We start from the raw sequence: 21,963 nt of genomic DNA on the forward strand, positions 1-21,963 counted from the left end.
TCAGTTTTTGAAGTGCCCTAGAAGGCTCTAGTTTTTGGGGTGCTAAAATTGGTTCTGGTTCTTCAGGCACAACAACAGGTTCTGGCTTGCAGGGTGCCACAACAGGCTTTGATTTTTGGGACACTGCAATAGACATTGATTTCTGGAATTCTGCAATAAACTCTGTTTCTTCAAGTGCTACAACAAGGTCTGTTTTCTGGGGTGGCACAAAAAGTTTTGTTTTAGGGGGCACCACAACATGCTCTGATTTTTGAGGTGAAGCAACTGTCTCTGACTCCTCAGGTGCCACAGTGAGCTCAGGTTCCTCAGGGACCATGAATGGCTCTGGCTTCTGGGGTTCCACAACAGGCTTTTCTTTTGAGGGTATCACACCACGCTTTAGTTTATGGGGTGGCACATCAAGCTTGGGTTCCTCAGGTACCACAACAAACTCTGGCTTCTCAGGCTCTACAACATGCTCTGGTTTTTGGGGTTCCACAACAGGCCTTTGTTTTGGGGGCATCACATCACGCTTGAGTTTTTGGGATGCCACATCAGGCTTGGGTTCCTCAGGTACCACAACAAACTCTGGCTTCTCAGGCTCTACAACATGCTCTGGTTTTTGGGGTTCCACAACAGGCCTTTGTTTTAGGGGCATCACACCACGCTTGAGTTTATGGGGTGGCACATCAAGCTTGGGTTCCTCAGGTACCACAACAAACTCTGGCTTCTCAGGCTCTACAACATGCTCTGGTTTTTGGGGTTCCACAACAGGCCTTTGTTTTGGGGGCATCACATCACGCTTGAGTTTTTGGGATGCCACATCAGGCTTGGGTTCCTCAGGTACCACAACAAACTCTGGCTTCTCAGGCTCTACAATATGCTCTGGTTTTGGGGGTTCCACAACAGGCCTTTGTTTTGGGGGCATCACATCACGCTTGAGTTTTTGGGATGCCACATCAGGCTTGGGTTCCTCAGGTACCACAACAAACTCTGGTTTCTCAGGCACCACAACACGCTCTGGTTTTTGGGATGCCAAAACAGACTCAGGCTCCTCGGATGCCACAACACGCTCTAGTTTTTGGGGTGCCACAACAGGCTTTTGTTTTCGGATCACTCTAGCAGGTTCCGGTTCTTGAGGTTCTACCTCTTGAAGCTTCGGTTTTGGGAGTCCTGCAATGGGCTTTGGTTTTCGGGAAACTGGGACAGGTACTTTCTTTTCTGGGAAAGTTGTCTTGGCCACTTTACGTATGTAAAAGATATTAGTTCTAAATTTAACAACTGCACAGACAATCATACCAAATTTAAGTGAATAATAAAACATAAACCCAAAATTGTAATGAAAACATTAAAAAATATATCAAGTAGCAATCATTTATGTTGGCCTTTTTAAGGATGAATATACTGGATTCTGGCTTTTGTCCCTTTTCTCTTAAATGTACAACCCCCCCTCCTCCCCAAAGTGTCATGCCTCCATATGCAAGTGCACATGTGCACTAATAGTGTAACTTAAGTTATAAGTAAAATCCATGATAATTATAAACAGAATGGACAGGACAAAAGATATTAATAACATTGCAGGTAATATGCTGAAGACTGTTTCAAGAATTAGTAGTGATGGCATCTAGTTTTTCTTGGTGGAGCTTCTGGTATTTCAAGTACATTGATATCTTCTGCTCTTAGCTACTAGAATGGATACTTTCTTTTCTTCTACTATTATCACTTTAAAGATATTAGTTGTGGTTGTTTTCATAAATACAAGTGGGTAGAACAGTAAGAATAATCCAAAATAGTACGAAGAATGGAAGTATAAAATACAGGCAATTCAGACATACAAGATTTGTCATTACTCTTCAAAAAGATACATGTACGTCTGTTTCACACACATATACGGATACATAGACCAAGTATAATTTAGAATCTCAGAAAACAGAAGACCTGGAAAATCACAGTGTTAAAGAAAAGAGGAAAAATATTGCTTTTGTTATTTTATTAGTGTTGAGATTTACCTTTCTCTGGCAGAGGTTCTGGTTCTTCAGGTGCAGCCTCTGGTTCTGGGACAACCACAGGTTCTGGTTCTTTAGGCACAACCTCGGGTTCTGGTATTTTAGGCACAGGTATTTTCTTTTCTGGAACAACTTTCTTCGGCACCTCAGGTTCTTTAAAAAGGTATTTATTTGTTTTACTTTCGGGAATTTGAAGAGTAGGATTTAAAAAGCTGAAAATAGCTCCAAGGTGAAAATTAACAAACAGCATCACAAAAAAACCCCAACCCTTATAAACAGTCTGTGTTTTTTTCATATTGCTTGATGCACACCATTAATAGCCATTGTTGCTTACTGGAAGCTATTCACAAGTGAAGATGACAACACCATAATCTGTAACATTTATAAATATTAGAATATTAAAAAAGAGTATAAGAAAACTTAAAAAAAGATAATATTTAGAGAAACAGATTAAAATTTCTGTGCAACTTTATCAGTATTGAACACGTACCTTTAGATGGTGGAGGTTCTGGTTTTTTAGGAACTTCAATGTGTACTTTTTCTTCTGAAATCACTTTCTTGGGCATCTCAGGCACTTTAAAGAAAGTAATTAATTTTATTTTTATGAAATTTAAACATATGTTTGCAGTGTTAAGACACTAAGAAAAACTCAGGGACATAAAAGCATCAGTGGTTTTGGATGTGAATTCAACTTTTTTCCTTGCATACAGAAAATTGTCTCTGATGCCTCACTGAGGTACAGATGTAAATACTACAATTTAAACAACAAAAATATTTTACAGAACATTTATAGTAAAAGTAAATTACCAACATGCTAAAATAGTACCCTAGACAATGAAGGGTTTTTATTTCGTTAATTGTGTATAGCAGTTACCTTTAGTTGGTGGAGGTTCTGGTTTCTTTGGTACTTTAACTGAAACCTCTTCTTGGACCACTTTCTTTGGTATCTCAGGCACTTGAAAAATATTAATAACTTTTACTATAAGAATTTCGTAAACAACATTAAAGCATAACAGCAGAACAGTATTAGTGAGAACAATAATTACCAAGATCTATTTTTTTCACACATTTGTTCACTTGAAAAACCATTGACAATAGAAGAAAATTCTATCAGAGGTCTTGGGTACTGTCTTCTATAATTAAAACAATAGAAGAGTAATGTTTTTGATTCTGTGCAGTTAGTCATTATTACTGGGGTTTTTAGGCTCCACAATCCCTATTTTCTCATCTGGGACTTTCTTGGGCACTTCTGACACTCTAAAATTAATCATTACGTTAATGCTAAGCATTTAAAGAAATTTAAATACCATTAAAGTGGAAAAAGAAACAAACAGAAGGACACCAGGTAACATCAATTAAACCTAATACAGGCTTTTCGCTCTCTTGATCAAGAGTCATTTGAGAGGAGTAAAGAGGCTGGTCCCGAAAATGAAATACAAAAATCATGGTTTATAAGGCAGAAAGAGGGGAAAATAGTATCAAGAAGGCCTTATCAGTGAAAGTAAGACAAATTATTACCATAGTTTTATTAATGACAACTACCTTTAGCTGGTGGTACTTCTGGCTTTTTAGGCACAGCAACTTTGATTTTCTCTTCTACAACTACTTCCTTGGGTGCTTCAGGCACTTTAAGGAAAGAGATTATTTTCAGTTATTATATGGAATTTTACAGCTATCCTCAAAATTTTGCAGTAGAAATTGCAAAGTAGGGAGGTTCTTAATGGAGCCATAGATTTGACATGTTTATTGACTTAAGGTTCTTTTATGTCCCTGTAAAGTCTAGGGAAACACCTCAGAGTCTTTTGGAGTTTCTCCTCCTACATTACATTATTTTTCCACTTTATTCAACCACCTCCCAAATCTCCATTTGGCTAAGACTGTCATTGTCCATTCTATATTCCTTGTCACATTCTTCTATGCATGATGACTTCTTGGTGTCAATTTTTCATCTATGCACAGAGGGGTTTCTCCTGTGTTAGACATCTGTATCATTCTATACTTTGAAATTATGAAACTTTCTTTTGGGGCTAATTTTTCACTGTCAGTTGGAAATATCTCAGATCACAGAAGCCATTTTCTCTTCAAGATTTCTGCTATGGTTCTAATTTATCAGTCTCATGTCTGCCCAGCCACATCAGTATTTCTAACACACTGGTACACAAATTACAGCTATGATTCAAAAAGAAGAATTTTCAAAACAGTAGCATATATAGAACTGTGGGCACAGAAAATAAAAGTAATAGGACAACACAACAAACAATCAAGAAACTAATCTGCACAATCAAGGCAGAGGTGTTTTGTCTTCCAAATTTTAGTTACCTGTAGTGCAACATACCTTTGGCTGGTGGTTCTGGTTTTCTAGGCACAGTAATGGGTACTTTCTCTTCTGGAATTTTCTTGGGCACCTCTGGCACTTTAAAGAAAACAGCATCCATTTTTGTTATATTTAAGGCATTAAAAATATGTAAATTATTAAGAAGAAATGGTCTCACAAGCAGCAGATCAGAAAGAAATGTAAGATCAGATATAAAAAGAAATATTTAATGCAAAAAATGTTCTATGCTATTGCATACTACCAGGACCTTTTATAAATGAGAAATAAAAGATACTTTCTTCTTTTACTGTAGACCCTACTGCCTAAGAGAAAGAGGAATCTCCTCCTCAGAGAGTCACCATTGTTGACATATAAGCTTTAGGTGGTGTTACTCTTGGCTTTCTAGACACAGAAACATTTAATTTCTCTTCTGAGACAGATTTCTTAGGTACCTTGGACACTTTAAAGAGATTAGTGTACTTTTAAGAATTATAAAAAGAAAACATGCAATACAGAGAAATAAGACAAAACAAGTAGATGTATAAGGATACTCTGTTGACAGTTACATGTTCTGAAAAGTCTCCATGGTTCTATCCCTCTGGCAAATAAAAGTTTGAAGTGAATTTTCTGGGGATCTTTTGTCATGCAGTGGTGACAAACTGCTAGTTCAGACAGAATTCTAAAATATCTGAATGAATCGTAACAACTGGTTTCTGTGCCTGATGCTATTTCCATTCAAATTTAAATCAACTGACCCTGTTTGACACGAGCAATGTGAAAGAGGAAATGTATATACTTCTGAAATTCTCAGGCTGTTTACAGCACCTATGAACACCCATGAAGGGAAAATGTTTGTTCTGTAACTCTCATTGCATGTTGACTCAGCTAGAATTTTCCTTATTTTTAGTCCCTTTGATTAGTTTCTGATACAATTTCCGTGCCATCACGATGTATTGCTCTTGGGTAGAAGAAACAGACAAACTCAACTAATTTTTAATGATTTGACAACAACAAAACAAGGGAAAGAAGAAACTTGAAGAAAAAGGAGAAGGAAATTATATGTTGACCTATACCTTTGGCAGGTGGAGCTTCTGGCTTTTTAGGCAGAGGGACGGGTTTCTCTTCAGGAATAGTTTTCTTGGGCAATTCAGGCACTTGAAAGATATTTACTGATTTTAATTTTATGACTTAAAGATGTGAGAAACAGGAAAAAGGACATATACAACATAATTGACACAAATTTGACACAAATGGACCACGAACTATTAAATTAGAATGATGTAAGAAACGAAAAAGATGTTATCAGCAAAAGACTTCAGTTCTATTAGGCTATCAAAGTACCTTTAGATGGTGGAGATTCTGGTCTTTTAGGCACAGGAGTGGGTTCTGGTTTTTTAGGCACAGCAATAGGCACTTTTTCTTCTGGAACATCTTTCTTAATGACTGTGGGCACTTTAAAGATGTTAGTTCATTTTAAGAATTTATATAGAATAGAAAGATAAGTTACAAAAAATCCCAAGTTTGTTGTTATGTGAGTAGGTTACTAAAAAGACGAACATAAATATTAATTACATTGAACAAGAACTAAACCATGAACATGAATAATTTGATTTTCCTGGAGTTCATAACTTTGCAAATTGCAGGAAGAGATGATGAAGAAGATATATACCTCTAGGTGCTGGAGCCTCCTCTTCTGTATGAACAGTAGAAATTTCTTCTTCTATGTGTATCTCCTCATAAACTTCATGTACTTGAAAGATATTAGTTTAAATACTTAGTATATCTTCAGAAAACAAGACAATGTGAAAGATAAAGAACAACTACAATCAAATATTCAAGCTCATCTTAAGATGTACAGGTCTATTTTATATTTACCCTCAAAATTAGGATTCTTTCAAATGAGGGTAAAAAAATAATCTCATATTCTACCCTGATCTGACCCCTGCAGCTTGCCAGAAGAAAGATGAGTTATGTGTCCTAAACTGAGGTACTTCCTTGAGTGCAAAGAGATAGGCCCTGTATATTTAAGCTCTGACACTTTTTCTATTTTTATTTCCCATCTCCCCTCTGACTGATCTCAAGTACCAGGGTGCCTTGCAATTGTCTCTTTTGCACATAGAGCTCATTTTCCCCTTAAGAACAACTACACATGATATAATTATTACTTTTTTTTTTTTAATTAATGTTATACTGTTGTAGCTAACTACAGCTTCTAACTAAACTCTAGTTTATGGTAGACAGAATGTTGTCAAAATAATTAGATTTATATATGAAAACATATTTTTTATCCTTCAAATCCTACTCAAAATGTATTGTACCTTTAAGGTGTGAAGCTCCTTCTTTAGGTAGAGCAGGAGGTATTTTTTCTTTGTGGACAGCTTTCTTTGGTACTTCCGGAACTTAAAAATATTCGTTTATTTTAGAAATTTGCAGTAGGAAATAAGTAGCACAGTTTTATAAAATAATAAAAAAATCTACTAGAACAACATGAAAATACATGGTTATCAACTGTGAATACAACTCAACAACTTCACTTTCTGGAGTTCACTGTTTTTCTAACTCCTAACACTTACAAGTCTGCATTTCCCTTCTCTGAAAAGATCGTAGTTAGTTGGGTTTATTTCCTTTATCAAACAATCTATAGGAATTTTGGCAATTTAAAGAGTTTTAATTTTTTTGAAATTTCAAGATTACCTATTATAGCAAGGCAAAAGTCCAGTGCAATTAACTAAATATTATGTTTCAAACATCTATAGATTTCTTCAGTGCTGGAATTTTATTACAAAAGTACGTTTCTATGAAAAAGAAATTTGTGGCTTTGTATTTTGTCCTGATTTAAAGTCTGACCTTAATCTTGACTTTATTTAACCCCCTGACATGACTGCAAAGAGTGCCTCTGCAAACAAGCTTCTTCCACAACCTTTTTTTTTTTTTTTAACATATATTGTCAGAGAAAGTATTTTTGGGAAATTGAACATGAGACAAGAAGTAAAAAAAATATAAGGCTAATCCCTGGCTCTGCTATGAATTTGTCTAATTTGTCTTTTAAAATTCTAAATTCTTGAAGCAGAGTGTATCAATCTGAGCAGCTGCTAATATAAGACAAAAATAAGAACTTATAGAAAAGGTTCCTTGAATTTGTTTTCCTGAATGATGAATTATTCTGTCTTAATAATTGTTCATTAGTTTAACATATGAAGAAAATGCTGAAATATTTTTTTAATTCTTTGTAAATGGTTGAAAAATTATTATGTTTTTAATTTCTGATCTCCCCAAATGCTGAAATATTTTTTAATTCTTTGTAAATGGTTGAAAAATTATTATGTTTTTAATTTCTGATCTCCCCAAATGTGTGCTGTCTTTCTAAGATGAAAACAAACAAATCAACAGACAAAATTTACACTTACAATAAGAGCTCAAATGGAAGTAAACAGTGGATATAGCACCTGGTCATGTTCAAGAATCATGGAATCATAGGATGGTTTGGGTGTGAAGGGACCTTAAATATCATCTAGTTCCAATCCCCCTGCCATGGGCAGCAATACCCTCCATTAGACCAGGTTGCCTAAAGCCCCATCCAACCTGGCCTTGAACACTTTCAGGTTAGGGCATCCACAACTTTTCTGGGCAATTGTGTTGGGTTTCTCACTTGGTACCACACTTTTGAAAGAGGCTAGAGAAAATCCACTTGGAGGTCATATACCTTTAGCTGGAGGAGCTTCTTCTGTAGGTACAGCAGCAGGTATTTTCTTCAGTGGGACAGTTTTCCTTGTCACTGTAGGTACTTCAAAGATATTACATTTTTTAATGAACATTATAATATACAAAATGTAAGTAGCAAAGAAGCAATGACAGACACATAGCATCTAAGGAAACATTAGAACGAACACATTAAATAATAGATTAGCACACAGATGGAATGATGAAGATTAATTTGTAGGGAAAGTATTGCTTTCTAGATTGCTTGAATAGTTGGTGTACCTTTAGCTGCTGGAGCTTCTGGTTCACTAGGAGTAATAACAGGGACTTTTTCTTCTGTTGGAACTTCTCCGTAAACTTCAGGTTCTTTAAAGATATTAGTTTATTTTACATATTTTAATATTATTTACAAGACAAGATTAGAAAGACAACTTATAATGCAAAAATGCAGAAATGTATATGGATAAAGAGCTGTTTGAACATAAATTATTTAAAAATCTCATTTCAGCCTGATCATTTAGCTGCTATTGCTAGAAGTTACCATTTCCGGTTAGCAAAATACAAGTTTACAGAAATATTTACTTTTATTTTCTAGTTACTTAGTTCTGTGTATTAGATAGAAATTGTAATTGAATTTCACATGTCCTCATCTGGCGTCAACTATCTATATCCCAGCTCAATAAATAATTAAGTCTTACTCAGGATGGCTCTTAAACCAGTGTCTACTTAAATTCATTTCTTTGGTCCAATGTGGCTAAAGTGCTTTCCTGGATCAGAATCTTAGTTTCTCTCATTTACGTTTCTTCCTCCCCCCCATTAATAGAGGAGAAAAGAGCATTTAAAAAATGCTACACTAGAACTAAATAGAGGGGGGAGAGTCTCAAAGACATTGGTAGAAGTTACTTTTAAATAATTTTTAAAAATTAATTGAAAATGTCTCATATTTTACAGAACAATGTAGAGCATGAATTGATATATTCTCTGCAATTTACTGCTTGGTAGATGTGTCATTGATGTACCTTCATACAAAGGAGGCTCCTCTTCTCTAGGAATAATGGTGGGTACTTTCTCTTCAAGGACAGCTCTCTTATGAAACTCAGGAACTTCAAAGATATTAGCTTTCTTTTAGTAACCTCAAAATAATTTTTCAACTTTAAAAATCCCAAACAGAAATAAACCCATAAAACTAAGTTCTTTTGAGGTCCCAAATATTGTGCCTTTTTGAGAATGAAATATTTTACAGTTCTAGAACTGTCTTGCTGGAACAATTAATTATGTGAATAAATTTACAGTTTCTGCTCTCAAAGAGCATAAGTCATTTGCTTTTCTCACTGTATCATCATGCTTTTCCTTCTGATATGCGTAACAGCTTTAATGGTTTTAACTTACTAGCTCTTGCCATATTACTTCTCCACCAATATCATGACCAATGTATTGGCTTCAAACTCCCAGTTAAAACTAAATTCACAACTATATTACAAATATAAAAGCACTGAAGGTAAGTAGCAATACCTTCTCAGCAGGTTTTAATTCATAAATCAATGTATTTACTGTTTAGCACATGTATAGCACATATCTGAAATGTTTGCCTCAGAGTTTTCAATTTATCACTGAGAGCTGAATCTGCACTTAGAGACTGGATACTCTTGTCATGGTGTAAAGAACATGAGAATCATTTTAGAAGATATTAGTTGGAAAAAGACACAAATATTTCCTTTCCATAAAATCTCATATCAAAGGTTCCTTTACCTTTCATTGGTGGAACTTCTATTTCAGCTATACGTGTAGGTTTCTTTTCTTCAGGGACAGTTCTTTTGAGAATGGCTGGCCCTTTAAGATATAATTTATTTTAGTGCTTTCAAAGTTATTTGGAAGAAGTTAGAAAGAAGAACAGCAAATCTAACAAGGAAGATTCATGAAACAACAAAGGATTAAATGCTTCCTGAGAGAACATCTATGTTAATTTTGAAGATTAGACAAAGAATAACATATTAAAAAAATATTCTTGAAAGATGGCCATACATTTGGATGGTGGAATCTCCTTCCTTTTCAGAAGAAACAAAAATATTCTTTCTTTCTAAAATACTTTCATATGTAATGACATAATGACAGAACACACATTTTTTAAAGCGACTCACATATTTTCAACAAATGACTTGAAACCAACAGGCAAAAAAAGACTCAATCACAAACAGATTAAAAAAACACTGTGGGGACATAAAACATACGCACATCTTTCTCAATAAATAATGAAGACAAAAGACTGAAATCAGAGTTCATGATTCATGAGGACAATGCAGAGGAAGTATACCTTTAGCTGGCGGAGGCATTTCTTTTTTAGGAACAGCAGGTAGTACTTTTTCTTTTGTGACAGGTTTCCTTGGCGCTGCAGGCACTTTAAAGACATTGGTGTTTTTTTAAGAACTTTTGCACTATTAATATTATTTAAGAATAGAAGTTAAACAAAAAGCAAACAATGCAAAGAGTCAGAAAATTTAGAAAAATACAAAATACAGTGTCCTCAATTGCTACTGAGTGATGTCCTTGCGGGCTAGCCATCAGACTATTTGGCTTGGATTCACATTGCTAGAGTCTTCAGTATCCACCGAAAGAAAAACACTGCTCTTGTTGGGTGAATTTTTAACTGGGATAAGGCTTAACAATTATGTTTCATGAACTATCAGCTCTAATTAATGCCGGCTGGTAATATGGTAAGGTTTTAATTTCCTATCAACTAACTCCAAGTCTTTATTTAAAAAAAACCCCAAGCCTTTCCCACTGATTTCATTCTGATAATTCATATGAGAAATAGCTATAAAAGTTAGCACAAAATGAGTTTCTGGCAAATTAAGTGCACTGAACAGAAAATTACAGAGTTCCAGACTAGTACAGAAACTCTACTAGCATCCACTGACAATCGCTATTCATAACACATCTTTTGCAGAGCCTGAGACAGAGAACACCTATTAAGATTGTATGCACTCCGGCACATCATTAGGTTGAAGAAGGTCCTAGTTTTATAGGATTCTGTAGGAAACTAGAGTTTCACTAATATGGCACTATAGCTCAACAGAGTTTTATTAATTTATTCATCTGCTTGCTGTCAATGATGAGCTATAAAATGTCACTAATATTGTGAAAGCAAAAATTAAATCTTGAAAGTCCTACCTACACTTCCTTTGTCCTCAGAAAGTAATTTGTCTCAGTTTTGATTTGTTAAAGTAGTATTATTTTTCTGATTTTTAAATATTTCTTAATCCCTGTCTTTGACTGTACTGTGAAAGGGTCTAGCAGTCAAATCAGCATGGGTAAATTACTGGATTTGGGAATTCAGAGACTCAGGCAGAAGGCTGTGTTTTTAAATTTATCTAATAGCTGATGTACCTTTAGCTGGTGGAGCTTCTTTTTTAGGAACAGGAACCGGTATTTTTTCTTCTGGCAGAGGTCTTTTAAGCACCTCGGGCACTTTAAAAATATTTAATTATGGTTTTTAAGTTATTTAGGTGGAATTACAACAGATACAAAGACAGCAAGCATAGCAATCACTCATTTGTAGAGGAACCATCTCATCATTTATGCAGAGACAAGCGAACAGACATTTATCTCGGAGTTCTTGAGCAACGGCTAAGGAATATCTGCGTACATCCTTCTGGTACATTTTAGATGCACTTTCTGTTTGGCATGAGGGATCCTATGATCATAAATTTAAACGATGAGAAGGTAGGTCCTACATGAATTTTAGCATCTATGTAACTCACAGGAGCTAAACTGGGCAAAAGAAACAAATATTGACACATAAAAATATTTAATTCAGGCTGAAGCTGAACCACATCAGAAAATTATCATTTACTTTACTTGCGTCATATCTACACTAGCTCACTCTTGGGCAGTCAGATGGGGAATCCTCCCATTCCACTCTAAGGAAAGAATTCCTTAGGAAGGAGTAGGAGAGAAACAATCTTTGAATGGATTTATCATTACCAGCAACAGACACACATAGGAGTACAAACAGGGAAAGTTATAAACAAATACCCAAAGGAGGCTTAAGCAGTAGCTGGGAACTCAACAAACTACAAGAATAAAGAAATCATGACTTGATGTACCTAGAGCTGGTTGGCTTTCGTAAGCCTCTTCATATACCTCCTCATATTTCTCATAGATCTCTTCCTTCTCCTTAAACTCATATTTTTCATAGACATCTTTCTCCTCAGCCTCCTCTTCGTATTCCTGTTCCTGAATCTCCTTATATGTCTCAGGTTCTTCAGGTTCCTCATATGCCTCAATTTCTTCAGTTTCCTGAACCTTCTCAAACTCTTCAATACTTTCATATGTCTCATACTTCTCATACTCTTCATATGTATACTCATACTTCTCCACCGCAGGAGCAGGAGCAGGGATTTTTTCTTTCTGGACAAGTTTCTTGGGTACTGCGAGCACTTTAGAAACAGTATTATTGTTAGTATCTTAGCATTTTTTTTTTTAAATTATTTTTTTTTTTACAGTTGGTCAAGATGATCCACATAGAACAAAAAATGTACATGATAACCACAAGCATAAGTTATATTAAAGTAGAAGAACATGCTCCTGAAACAGTGTATATATTATAAAAGATTTTAGGAATGAGGAGGAAAAACAAATCGTTGGGAGGCATAAGAAGAAATATATCTGTACCTTTAGTTGGTGTTGGTTCTTTGGGTTTGGGTACAACAGCTGGCACTTTCTCTTCTGCAACAGCTCTTTTACGCACCTCAGGGACTTTAAAGATATAGATTTCTTTTAGGAATTTAAAAACACACACCTTAAAGCAGTATAAGTAAAAATGCACAAGAAGAGACCTTTATGGTTCTACAATGCAAAGATTGATAATGAAGTTTTAACATAAATTCAGGCAGAAATCTCATACAACAAAGACAAAAGTTAGAAAGAAGGTGGCCAAGAGTATTTTTAGAATAAATATTAATTATAATCAGGAGTATATATACCTTTTGCAGCTGGAACCTCCACTTTTTCAGGGGGGGCAACAGGTACCTTCTCTTCAGGAGTAACCTTCTTAGGCACCTTGGGTACTTTAAAGATAGGACCTAACTTCAGTGTTCTTTTGCACAATTTTTAAATAGACACAAACCCAGAAGCTTACAAACAGCAGAACAGAAACTTACAAACAAATAGTATAGTGACAAATATAATACAAGACAGACATACTAAAATGTCAACTTGTATAAGAATGTTATCTATTAATGACAAAAGCATTTACAAACTGCAATACCTTTGGCTGGTGGACCTGGCACCTTTTTAGGAACCGGTTCTTTCTCTTCAGGAACAGGCTTCTTAGGCATCTCAGGCACTTTAAAGACATTATTTTAAGAATGTCATCTGCCAGTAGTATCAGAAAGACAACAGAAAACATACAAACATACATAATGAAATAAGAACTGTTCTGCAGAATATATTTAAAATGTTTTAAAGATGAAACAGAAATAAAGACAAAAGACACTTTATATCCATTGGCAGACTTCTTGAACAAGTCAATTCATTTCAGAGACTATTTTTTGCTAGGAATTTGACAGGCACTCTGAGACACCAATACAGAGAGACAGCAGGGACACAAAACTAACATAAATAAGAAACAAAATAAAATAAATAGACACACTGAATGAGAATAACAACACATTGTTCTCCGAGGTATTAATTTATGTACCTTTTGCTGGAGGAAGCTCCAGTTTCTCAGGAGTGGGTACAGGTATTTTTTCTTTTGGGACAGGTTTCTTAGGAACCTCTGGCTCTTTAAAGATATTATTTTGCAAACACATTTTAAAATTACTTTCAGAGGATTAAAAACATGAAAAAACATGAAACAAGATCACAAACTTCCCCAAAAGATCATTAAGATTTACATACCACTTAGAACAAGAAATAAAGGTGAATTTTAACGAACCCAAAAGGTCTCATGAGTAACTTGCAAGAAAAGATTGTGTACCTTTTGCTGGTATAGTTTCCTCTGGAATAGTTTCCTCAGCTTCTTCCTCAGGGACAAAAATGGGAACCTTTTCTTCAGGCACAACTTTCTTTGCCACCTCAGGCACTTTAAAGATATTATTTTAAGAACTTTACTTTCACAACAACACAAAGAAAAATTAATAACGTAAAGCACAACACCAAATTTAAAGTAATAATAGTAATAAAAATAAGGGAAATTCTCTTAGTTATTTTTCACTCCATGAAAACAGCAAAGTGCAACTGGGTTATAAGAATTACATGAGGAGCTTGATTCTTAATTACACAGCATTGATAATAGAAAATATTAGCAAGACTTACTACAAATGAGAGGTTGTAGAAGATTATTTGCATTTAAGATTTTACATAAAAATTTTTTTGGTGTCTGCTTTTCATTTTTTTTCTAAAAAACTCAGCTGCTGAGGTACAATTTGCTCAGCACCAAGGAGTGATCTCTGCAATAGTCTGCCTCCACTTTGAATTCCACATTTAGGGTGTATTTTCTGGTTATTCGTATGGCCAGTTGTAATTTGATTTTATTTTTTATATAAGTTTAGCTAAAAGGCTTGAGATTTTAGCACAATCTCAAGGTACATGTCAGAATGATCTCCCTGAATTGAAGAATTTCCAGGTAAAGGCCCATAAAATTATTCCAGGTATTTTCTTTAAACAAAATTTAACTTAAACATTAGTTCTGAATAATGATATCACAATGAATTATTTCATTCACAGCAATCACTTAAAATGGAAAACAAGCAGATCTTTCAAGGCCTGATTCTCAGCCCACTGAAGTCAATAATAAAACAGACGATCAAGCCCTGCTTGAGACCTAGCACTGCTCGCTACAGGGGAGCAGCAGTGTGCTAGAACCAAGGATCTGAATTTACTTTTAAATTGATTTTTAAAATGAGGTTCTGCTGAAATACAAAAATATACAGGAAAAGAATTATCTGCATACACCACAATGTGCTATACCTTTAGCTGGTGGAATTTTCTTTACTTTAGGAACTGCAACTGGTACTTTTTCTTCTGGAACAGCTCTCTTGGGCACCTCTGGCACTTTGAAGATATTGTTTAGATAAGAAATTTTGAATTACTTTTACAGCATCAAAACTATTAAACCGAAAGAACAAAGTCACAAAGGCCAATAAGATGAAGGAGACTCCCCTCAGAAGCATAATTAAGGTTTACATCCAACTTAAAACAATCAGTAGAGATGAAGATCTTTAAATGAACTGAACAAAGCTCTCTGATAATTTTCAAGAAGAAATGGTGTACCTTTTGCTGGTATCTTTGGAACAGCTTCTTCTTCCTCCTCTTCTTCTTCGGGAACAAAAATAGGTACCTCTTCAGGGAGAGGTCTTGGTATTTCTGGCACTTCAAAGATAGTATTTAATTGTAGAAAACTTAGACACAACATCAGAAACTGAGAGACAACTTACACAGAAGCTAAAGAGTATGGATTAGCAAGTACCTTTGTCACAAACTGCTACCATACATCAGTTAAATTCTAATAACAAACGTACAGAAGCAATAAGAGGCATCATCCACATGTTCAGTTATAAGAAGAGATACCTTTGGCTGGTGGAGGTTCTGGCTTTTTATGTACTGGGACAGGTACTTTCTTTTCTGGAACTTTCTTGGGCACTTCAGGCACTTTAAAGACATTTTTGTTTAAGAAATTAATTTGCAGTGTAACATAAAACAGAGTAAAATGGCAACTGTATAACTGATACTAAGATAACTACACAAATATGGTAAAATTTAATTGTGTATGAAAGATAACATTGATTTTATCAACAGATTTATGCACAGAAGTAAACTTACAAACATACACACTACAGCATTACAAATTGGTGTAGTAGGGTTAAGGGGGAAGGTTGAGGTACATTGTTTATCTTTTGGAGCATCTGTTTTTGAAACAGCAAGTAATTTAAATAATTCAGATATATAAGATCCAAAAGACAGACACAATACAAGACATAAACAGAAATTTTCAAAGTGTAGACTAAGCATAGTACCCATGACTAAAAGAAACGGCCACAATACAGTGTCCTGATAAAACATAGGTCAGTGTATCAAACACACTAGGACAAGGAATGGGATTGCTACTTGAAGTCTTCTAAAGCTGAAGACACAAAACTAGAATTATGCAGTTGAACCAGAAACTGGTGTACCTTTGGCTGGTGGAGGTTCTTCCACTTTTTTAGGCAGTGGGACAAGTACCTTCTCTTCTGGCACAGGTTTCTTTGGTACTTCAGGCACTTTAAAGATATTATTGTATTTTAAGAATTTCATTTTTGTAAAGAACAATGACATGAATCAATAAAGTGGAATAACAAAGAAGAACTTTCAAGAATAGAAAACTCTCTTCACTACATTACATTAAAGAGGAAAAGTGAACAAAGACTGATTTTTAATTTTTTTTTTTTTTATAACACATTCAATCAAGAGCTGATATACCTTTGGCTGGTGGAACTTCCTTCTTTTTTGGTACAGGAACAGGAACCTTCTCTTCTGGCACAGGTTTCTTTGGTACTTCAGGCACTTTAAAGATATTATTGTATTTTAAGAATTTCATTTTTGTAAAGAACAATGACATGAATCAATAAAGTGGAATAACAAAGAAGAACTTTCAAGAATAGAAAACTCTCTTCACTACATTACATTAAAGAGGAAAAGTGAACAAAGACTGATTTTTAATTTTTTTTTTTTTTATAACACATTCAATCAAGAGCTGATATACCTTTGGCTGGTGGAACTTCCTTCTTTTTTGGTACAGGAACAGGAACCTTCTCTTCTGGCACAGGTTTCTTTGGCACTTCTGGAACTTAATAAGATATTATTGTAAATTAAGCTTGGCATAAGAATCTAAACCACTTACAAGCCAGTGACACTAAACAATTGAAGACAAATACAAAGAACCACAATTCTTAGGAACAACAGTCCTTTTACTATCAGAGTGTATAACACAAGTAAGAAGATAAATGAAAACTAGAAGACCTTTCTGATCACAGCTAATTACAAGTTCATATACCTTTAGCTGGAGGAGCTTCCTTCTTTGGCACTTGGACTTTCTTTTCAGGTACAGGTTTCTTTGGCACCTCGGGCACTTCAAAAACATTATTTTGGTTAAAAATAACCCATAAGATATTCAAAATAGAAATGAAACAAAAAAAGACAGCAGCACAAACCTTTCATAGGAAGAACTCCCTCCAAAAAGAACAGAAAAAACTAATGATCAAGACAGACATCTGAAAAATACCGTGAATTACATATTCAGAGGATGTCTACTAACATAAAGAGATGATATATACCTTTTGCTGGAGGAGCTTCTTTTTTCTTCAGAATAGGTACTTTTTCCTCTGGAACAGGCTTCTTGGGAACCTCAGGCACTTGAAAAATACCATTAATGTTTTAGGTATTTAATACTAAAACAACATAAAGTGCAAGCAAGCATCACAAATACATGCCAAAAACATACAGCTATGTTTTAACATCATTTGATCATTAAGACAAAATAAAATAGCAAACAGATTACATTAACTGTTATTATGTCCATTCTCCCTGCTTAGCCACTGAGGCCATCAATAAAAATGTTTTTAACTTCAAGGGCTTATTTGCTGATCAAAGATTGAGTTAAAACAGAGTTTGACTTTTTAGAACCAGCTGTTAAAGAAGATTAAGAAGGGGTCATGGTGGGGAAACTTGCAAAAATACAATTTATTTTTTTTCCTCCCATTTTTGGATGTTTATTACAAGCTTTGTAATAAACAACTACTTAATTGCTGTATTAGCTATTTAGTGGGTTTACTACTTCTCCTTATTTTCCCCTAGAGCTATGATCCTAATGCTTCTCAGACATGTATTAGATTCCATCTGATCATGTTGAATAAGCCAGTTTTGTATATGCATTGAATATATGTTGCTGTTTACATTTTCTTCCTCAGAAATTTCCAAGTGCTTCTATATGTAAAAAGCAAGCACAGCAAGTTTATCAACTGATCTACTTCAAACACAGAACTATGGACAGATTAGAAGTACTCAGAAGTTTATACCACAATTTGTCATTACTGTGATAGAATCAAAGGAAGTTTTAGCTAACTCTAATCTTCCTGTTCAGGATTAACCTGGCTTCTGCAGTGTACAGCCTGGACTCTTCTTTACTAGGAAAAACGTGCTAATCAATATGTCAAAATTCTAGTGCAAACAACGTTAAATATACTTTTGGCATTCATTAATTAGTCAAAAGAATTTCTGAACTTCTTTTTGGGGAAGAGACATTCTGGAATGATTTGAATTGGGACTGGAAAAGATACATTTTTAAGTACTCTTAGCTTGTAATGTAATTTTGAAAAATCAGATATAGTTAGTCTGACTTAAGATGTAGAAAGAGTGTATTACCAAGGTCTTGGTGTGACCTAGTTGTCCTCTCTAAGTAGTGAATAGTATGTTCATCCTGTACTAACAATGTTGAAAATTTACAGCTGTACCATAACAATTATTCCTATGGAAAACACCTAAAACTAAGAGTATTTATATATGACAATTTAATAGAACTTTTATATCTTTGCTTTCCATAGAAATATATTATTTCCTTCAAGAAATAAACAAACAACAACTATAGGGTTTTCAAAGATTTCTGAGAGCAAGTCAATGTGACTTGTGTTCCAGAATCACTTATTTTCAAGTACCCTACCCATTTTCTAGATAAACCTTTTTTTTGGTCTGTGATAGCAGAATTCTCATACACATTTCTAAGTATTTCAAGCATAGTCTGATAGCAAAATTGGACCACAGATGAGCTCAGTTAAATTTTTTTAATGGGTTATACAGACTTCATATGAAAGAGAAATGAAGATGTATGATGTGAAACATTTAAATTTATAGAGGTAGTAGAAAAGAGTAGACATACAGCCATCACACGTTTTCTACACTATGTACTAATACATACTAAACATCTCGAAAAAAGGACACCGGAACATACCAAAACAAGACTTTGGTACATTAACAGAATGCAAATATACTACTATTTCTCACACAAATCCTAAAATTAAAGTATACCTCTAACTGGTGGAGGAGCTTCCTCTTCATACTGGGGAACTTCTGGCTCTTCCTCCTCATATTCAGGAACTTCCTCTTCATAATAAACAGCTTCTTCTTCATAACGCGTGACTTCCTCCTCTTCATATTGAGGAACTTCTGCATACTGAGGAACTTCCTCCTCATAGTGACTAACTTCTTCATAATGGTGGACTTCCTCCTTGTAATGAATTACTTCCTTCTCATATCTGGTGGCTTCTTCCTCTTCATATTTTGGAATCTCTTCTTCCTCTTCATACTGAGGAACTTCAACATACACTTTTTCTTTTCGGACAACTGTCTTGCGTACTTCAGGCACTTAAAAAGATATCAATTAAAATAATCTTAAAGTTTAGCACATAGATCTTACTAATAACAAGGATCACAAGGCATTGTCAAATAAGATTTAAATCAAAGGAAGAACATTCCATAGAAAACAAATCAGTATTCACTGTACATGGAACACACAAGACACAAAAAACACTTATATCATCTTTCAATACTCTATCCAGTATACCTTTGGCTGGTGGTCTTGCCATTTTTTTAGGAGGATAAATTGGTACTCTTTCTTCAATGATAGCCCTCTCTGGTACATCAGGCACTTAAAAGATACAGTACATTTACATTTAAGAATTTTTAAAAGTGTTGTTTAAAAGCAAAAACATTCTTAGCAAGAAACACAAAAAAATATCTTACACATACATGGCTGATATGTAAAAGACGTGTGCTTATTGACACTGGACATGTAATTATGGAAGCCATTAGGCTGCTATTTAATTAAGTAACATTTCAAGATCCTAATATAAGCAACTAATATGACTCCTACTTCATCCACTGCTGCCAGCAGTGAAGTTAAGCTTGCTAACGGGCAGAACTCGAAATCAAAATTCAACCAATTACAAAATCACTAAATCCCACTGTCCTCTGTGGCAGCCCGTCTCCACAGCAGTGACACTTTGCACTACCTCAGTAATAGATCAAGAGTCCTCAATCACTGGTCACAAAAGATTTGCACAGGAAACTCTAGATGAAGATGAGGGAGCACACAGAGAAAACATTTGTGAATGACTGACAATGGATAAGAGCTGTGGTCTAATTAAAGGCAAAAGAATTAATTGCTCAGTGAGGAAGGTGTTTTTCCTCTTCTGTTGCTTGTTTTACAAAGTGGCTTGTGTGTTCAGGCATGGCAAGGAGCCATTCCCTATGAACACAGGAAAATTTCCAAAAGATTAAGGTGTAAATATGTTCAGTTTTTAAGATTTACTCAGGAAAGAATGCATGCTATGTATAAGCAACATTTTCCCTTTTTTAGAACAGCAGTGCAGGGGTCTTGACCTCTGAGGCAGGTGTCTTGGGAAATTTTTGACCAATATAACTGGAAACTGCACAGAAAATGACCCTTTTTAACATCTGGGAGCATTTTAATGTCTGGGAGACTACTAGACTTGCCAAGTTAGACACTAACTCTGGCATTTTCTTAACAGATTGGAGATCTTTTTCAATCTTCTTAAGAGATGGAATCCATTCTGTCAATGACATATTTCAGAATTTCTACATGCTTTTCATGACAAGCCACAGCGAGCATAGATGAGTGGCTAGCACAAGTCTTGATGCTCGCTAAGTGGATGTTATTTTGGGGGCAATATGAAGACTTACTAGCTCTTTAAATGTTTTCTGGCAGAGCCCTGCTTGATATTTACTTGTAAGTGCCAGGTACATCTGCATTTGAAATTTTAAATTAAAACTGATTGGGATTGGTAACTTTGGTTGATTTGACAAAAAAACCCTGCATTGAACATGAGTGCCTTTGCCAGGAAGCTCAAGTTCCTTTGGATTCTTTCATCCTAGCTACAACACATCTATTTGGTATTCCACAGGAGAACTGCTGTATTTAATGTCCTTCTGCTTTGATCCTTTTTTCCCCAGACCAGCTGGCACATTACCCTTGCCTTACAGAAAGCCAGTCAAAGATCCTCTTCCATCCTCCTTTTAGTACTCATGATCTGCCTGTTTCCCCTCAAAGGGCAGACAGGTGGCAAGATTTGCAAAGGAGGACCTAGTGAAATGGTTGGACTTCCATTATGACAACAGCAGTAAGCCAGGAGAAAAGATTTAAGCATTTTGTGAGGATGGAATACTGTCCTGTGGTATTCTACAAGCTTCACTTTCTGGATAAACTGGTGATCTGCACAGGACATAAAATTGTGTTCTATTTTTTTTTTTTTTTTTTTTTTAAGTGGATGAAAAGATGTAAATTTGGACATAGAATCTTTTTAGTCTGTTCATACCTGTGTATGAAATCTCCTTTTCTGTGTGAAGAGAAATGGATACTTCCTCTGACATAGCCCAGTGTTCTTCTGTTGGTACTTCAAAGACAGAGTCTAATGTTAATATTTTTCTGTGGTGCAATATCATGTAAAATAATAAATATCCCATTTGGTGTTTCTTAGAAAACTAGTTATTATTTCCTGACACCTCCCACATCCAGAGTAATTGGAAAAAATATGTCCCTAGTGTTTCTCAAACACTCTGTTAAGGTTGCCTTGGGACTACAGTGGAACACAGTTGTGGACGTGGTAGTGTTACATTCACGGTTGGACGTGATGATCTTAAGGTTCTTTTCCAACCTTAATGATTCTATGATTCTAACATTAAAACTTCAAGAAAGGTGCCAGACCAGCAGGCTTGAAGTTCTGGTCGTACTGGATGAGGACAGTCTGTTCATAGATTAATCCATGGGAAGGAGTACCTTCTGGTGGTGGAGACACTTTTCTTTTTGGAACAGCAGTGGGTACTCTTTCTTCTCTGGCAATTTCCTTTGGTGCTTCTGGCACTTTAAAGACAGTAATTGTAAGAATACTAAATTCTAAAAGAAATCATACACTTTCT

At 35.1% G+C, this 21,963-nt stretch overlaps 1 protein-coding gene across 1 annotated transcript in view; it reads right to left on the reverse strand.

Annotated features, from left to right (window-relative positions):
• The window catches only part of TTN (titin), a 243,157-nt gene that overhangs the window by 120,067 nt on the left and 101,127 nt on the right, over nt 1–21,963 (reverse strand). Inside the window, exons 131-162 of the mRNA XM_054830237.1 lie at nt 21,824–21,907; nt 21,363–21,440; nt 19,592–19,675; nt 19,057–19,392; nt 17,310–17,387; nt 17,030–17,104; nt 16,739–16,822; nt 16,170–16,256; nt 15,568–15,648; nt 15,271–15,369; nt 14,968–15,051; nt 13,976–14,080; nt 13,697–13,780; nt 13,265–13,342; nt 12,981–13,064; nt 12,670–12,753; nt 12,102–12,434; nt 11,383–11,463; nt 10,310–10,393; nt 9,748–9,828; nt 9,018–9,101; nt 8,281–8,364; nt 8,003–8,083; nt 6,618–6,698; nt 5,969–6,049; nt 5,641–5,751; nt 5,373–5,453; nt 4,321–4,398; nt 3,528–3,611; nt 2,860–2,940; nt 2,476–2,559; nt 1,989–2,138 (exon numbers count right to left, since the gene is read on the reverse strand). Of these exons, the coding sequence (XP_054686212.1) occupies nt 1,989–2,138; nt 2,476–2,559; nt 2,860–2,940; nt 3,528–3,611; nt 4,321–4,398; nt 5,373–5,453; nt 5,641–5,751; nt 5,969–6,049; nt 6,618–6,698; nt 8,003–8,083; nt 8,281–8,364; nt 9,018–9,101; nt 9,748–9,828; nt 10,310–10,393; nt 11,383–11,463; nt 12,102–12,434; nt 12,670–12,753; nt 12,981–13,064; nt 13,265–13,342; nt 13,697–13,780; nt 13,976–14,080; nt 14,968–15,051; nt 15,271–15,369; nt 15,568–15,648; nt 16,170–16,256; nt 16,739–16,822; nt 17,030–17,104; nt 17,310–17,387; nt 19,057–19,392; nt 19,592–19,675; nt 21,363–21,440; nt 21,824–21,907 (3,264 nt within the window). The remainder of the gene's footprint in view (nt 1–1,988; nt 2,139–2,475; nt 2,560–2,859; nt 2,941–3,527; nt 3,612–4,320; nt 4,399–5,372; nt 5,454–5,640; nt 5,752–5,968; nt 6,050–6,617; nt 6,699–8,002; nt 8,084–8,280; nt 8,365–9,017; nt 9,102–9,747; nt 9,829–10,309; nt 10,394–11,382; nt 11,464–12,101; nt 12,435–12,669; nt 12,754–12,980; nt 13,065–13,264; nt 13,343–13,696; nt 13,781–13,975; nt 14,081–14,967; nt 15,052–15,270; nt 15,370–15,567; nt 15,649–16,169; nt 16,257–16,738; nt 16,823–17,029; nt 17,105–17,309; nt 17,388–19,056; nt 19,393–19,591; nt 19,676–21,362; nt 21,441–21,823; nt 21,908–21,963) is intronic.

The sequence above is a fragment of the Grus americana genome, chromosome 6 (assembly GCF_028858705.1).
Source record: "Grus americana isolate bGruAme1 chromosome 6, bGruAme1.mat, whole genome shotgun sequence".
NCBI classification, from domain to species: Eukaryota; Metazoa; Chordata; class Aves; order Gruiformes; family Gruidae; genus Grus; species Grus americana.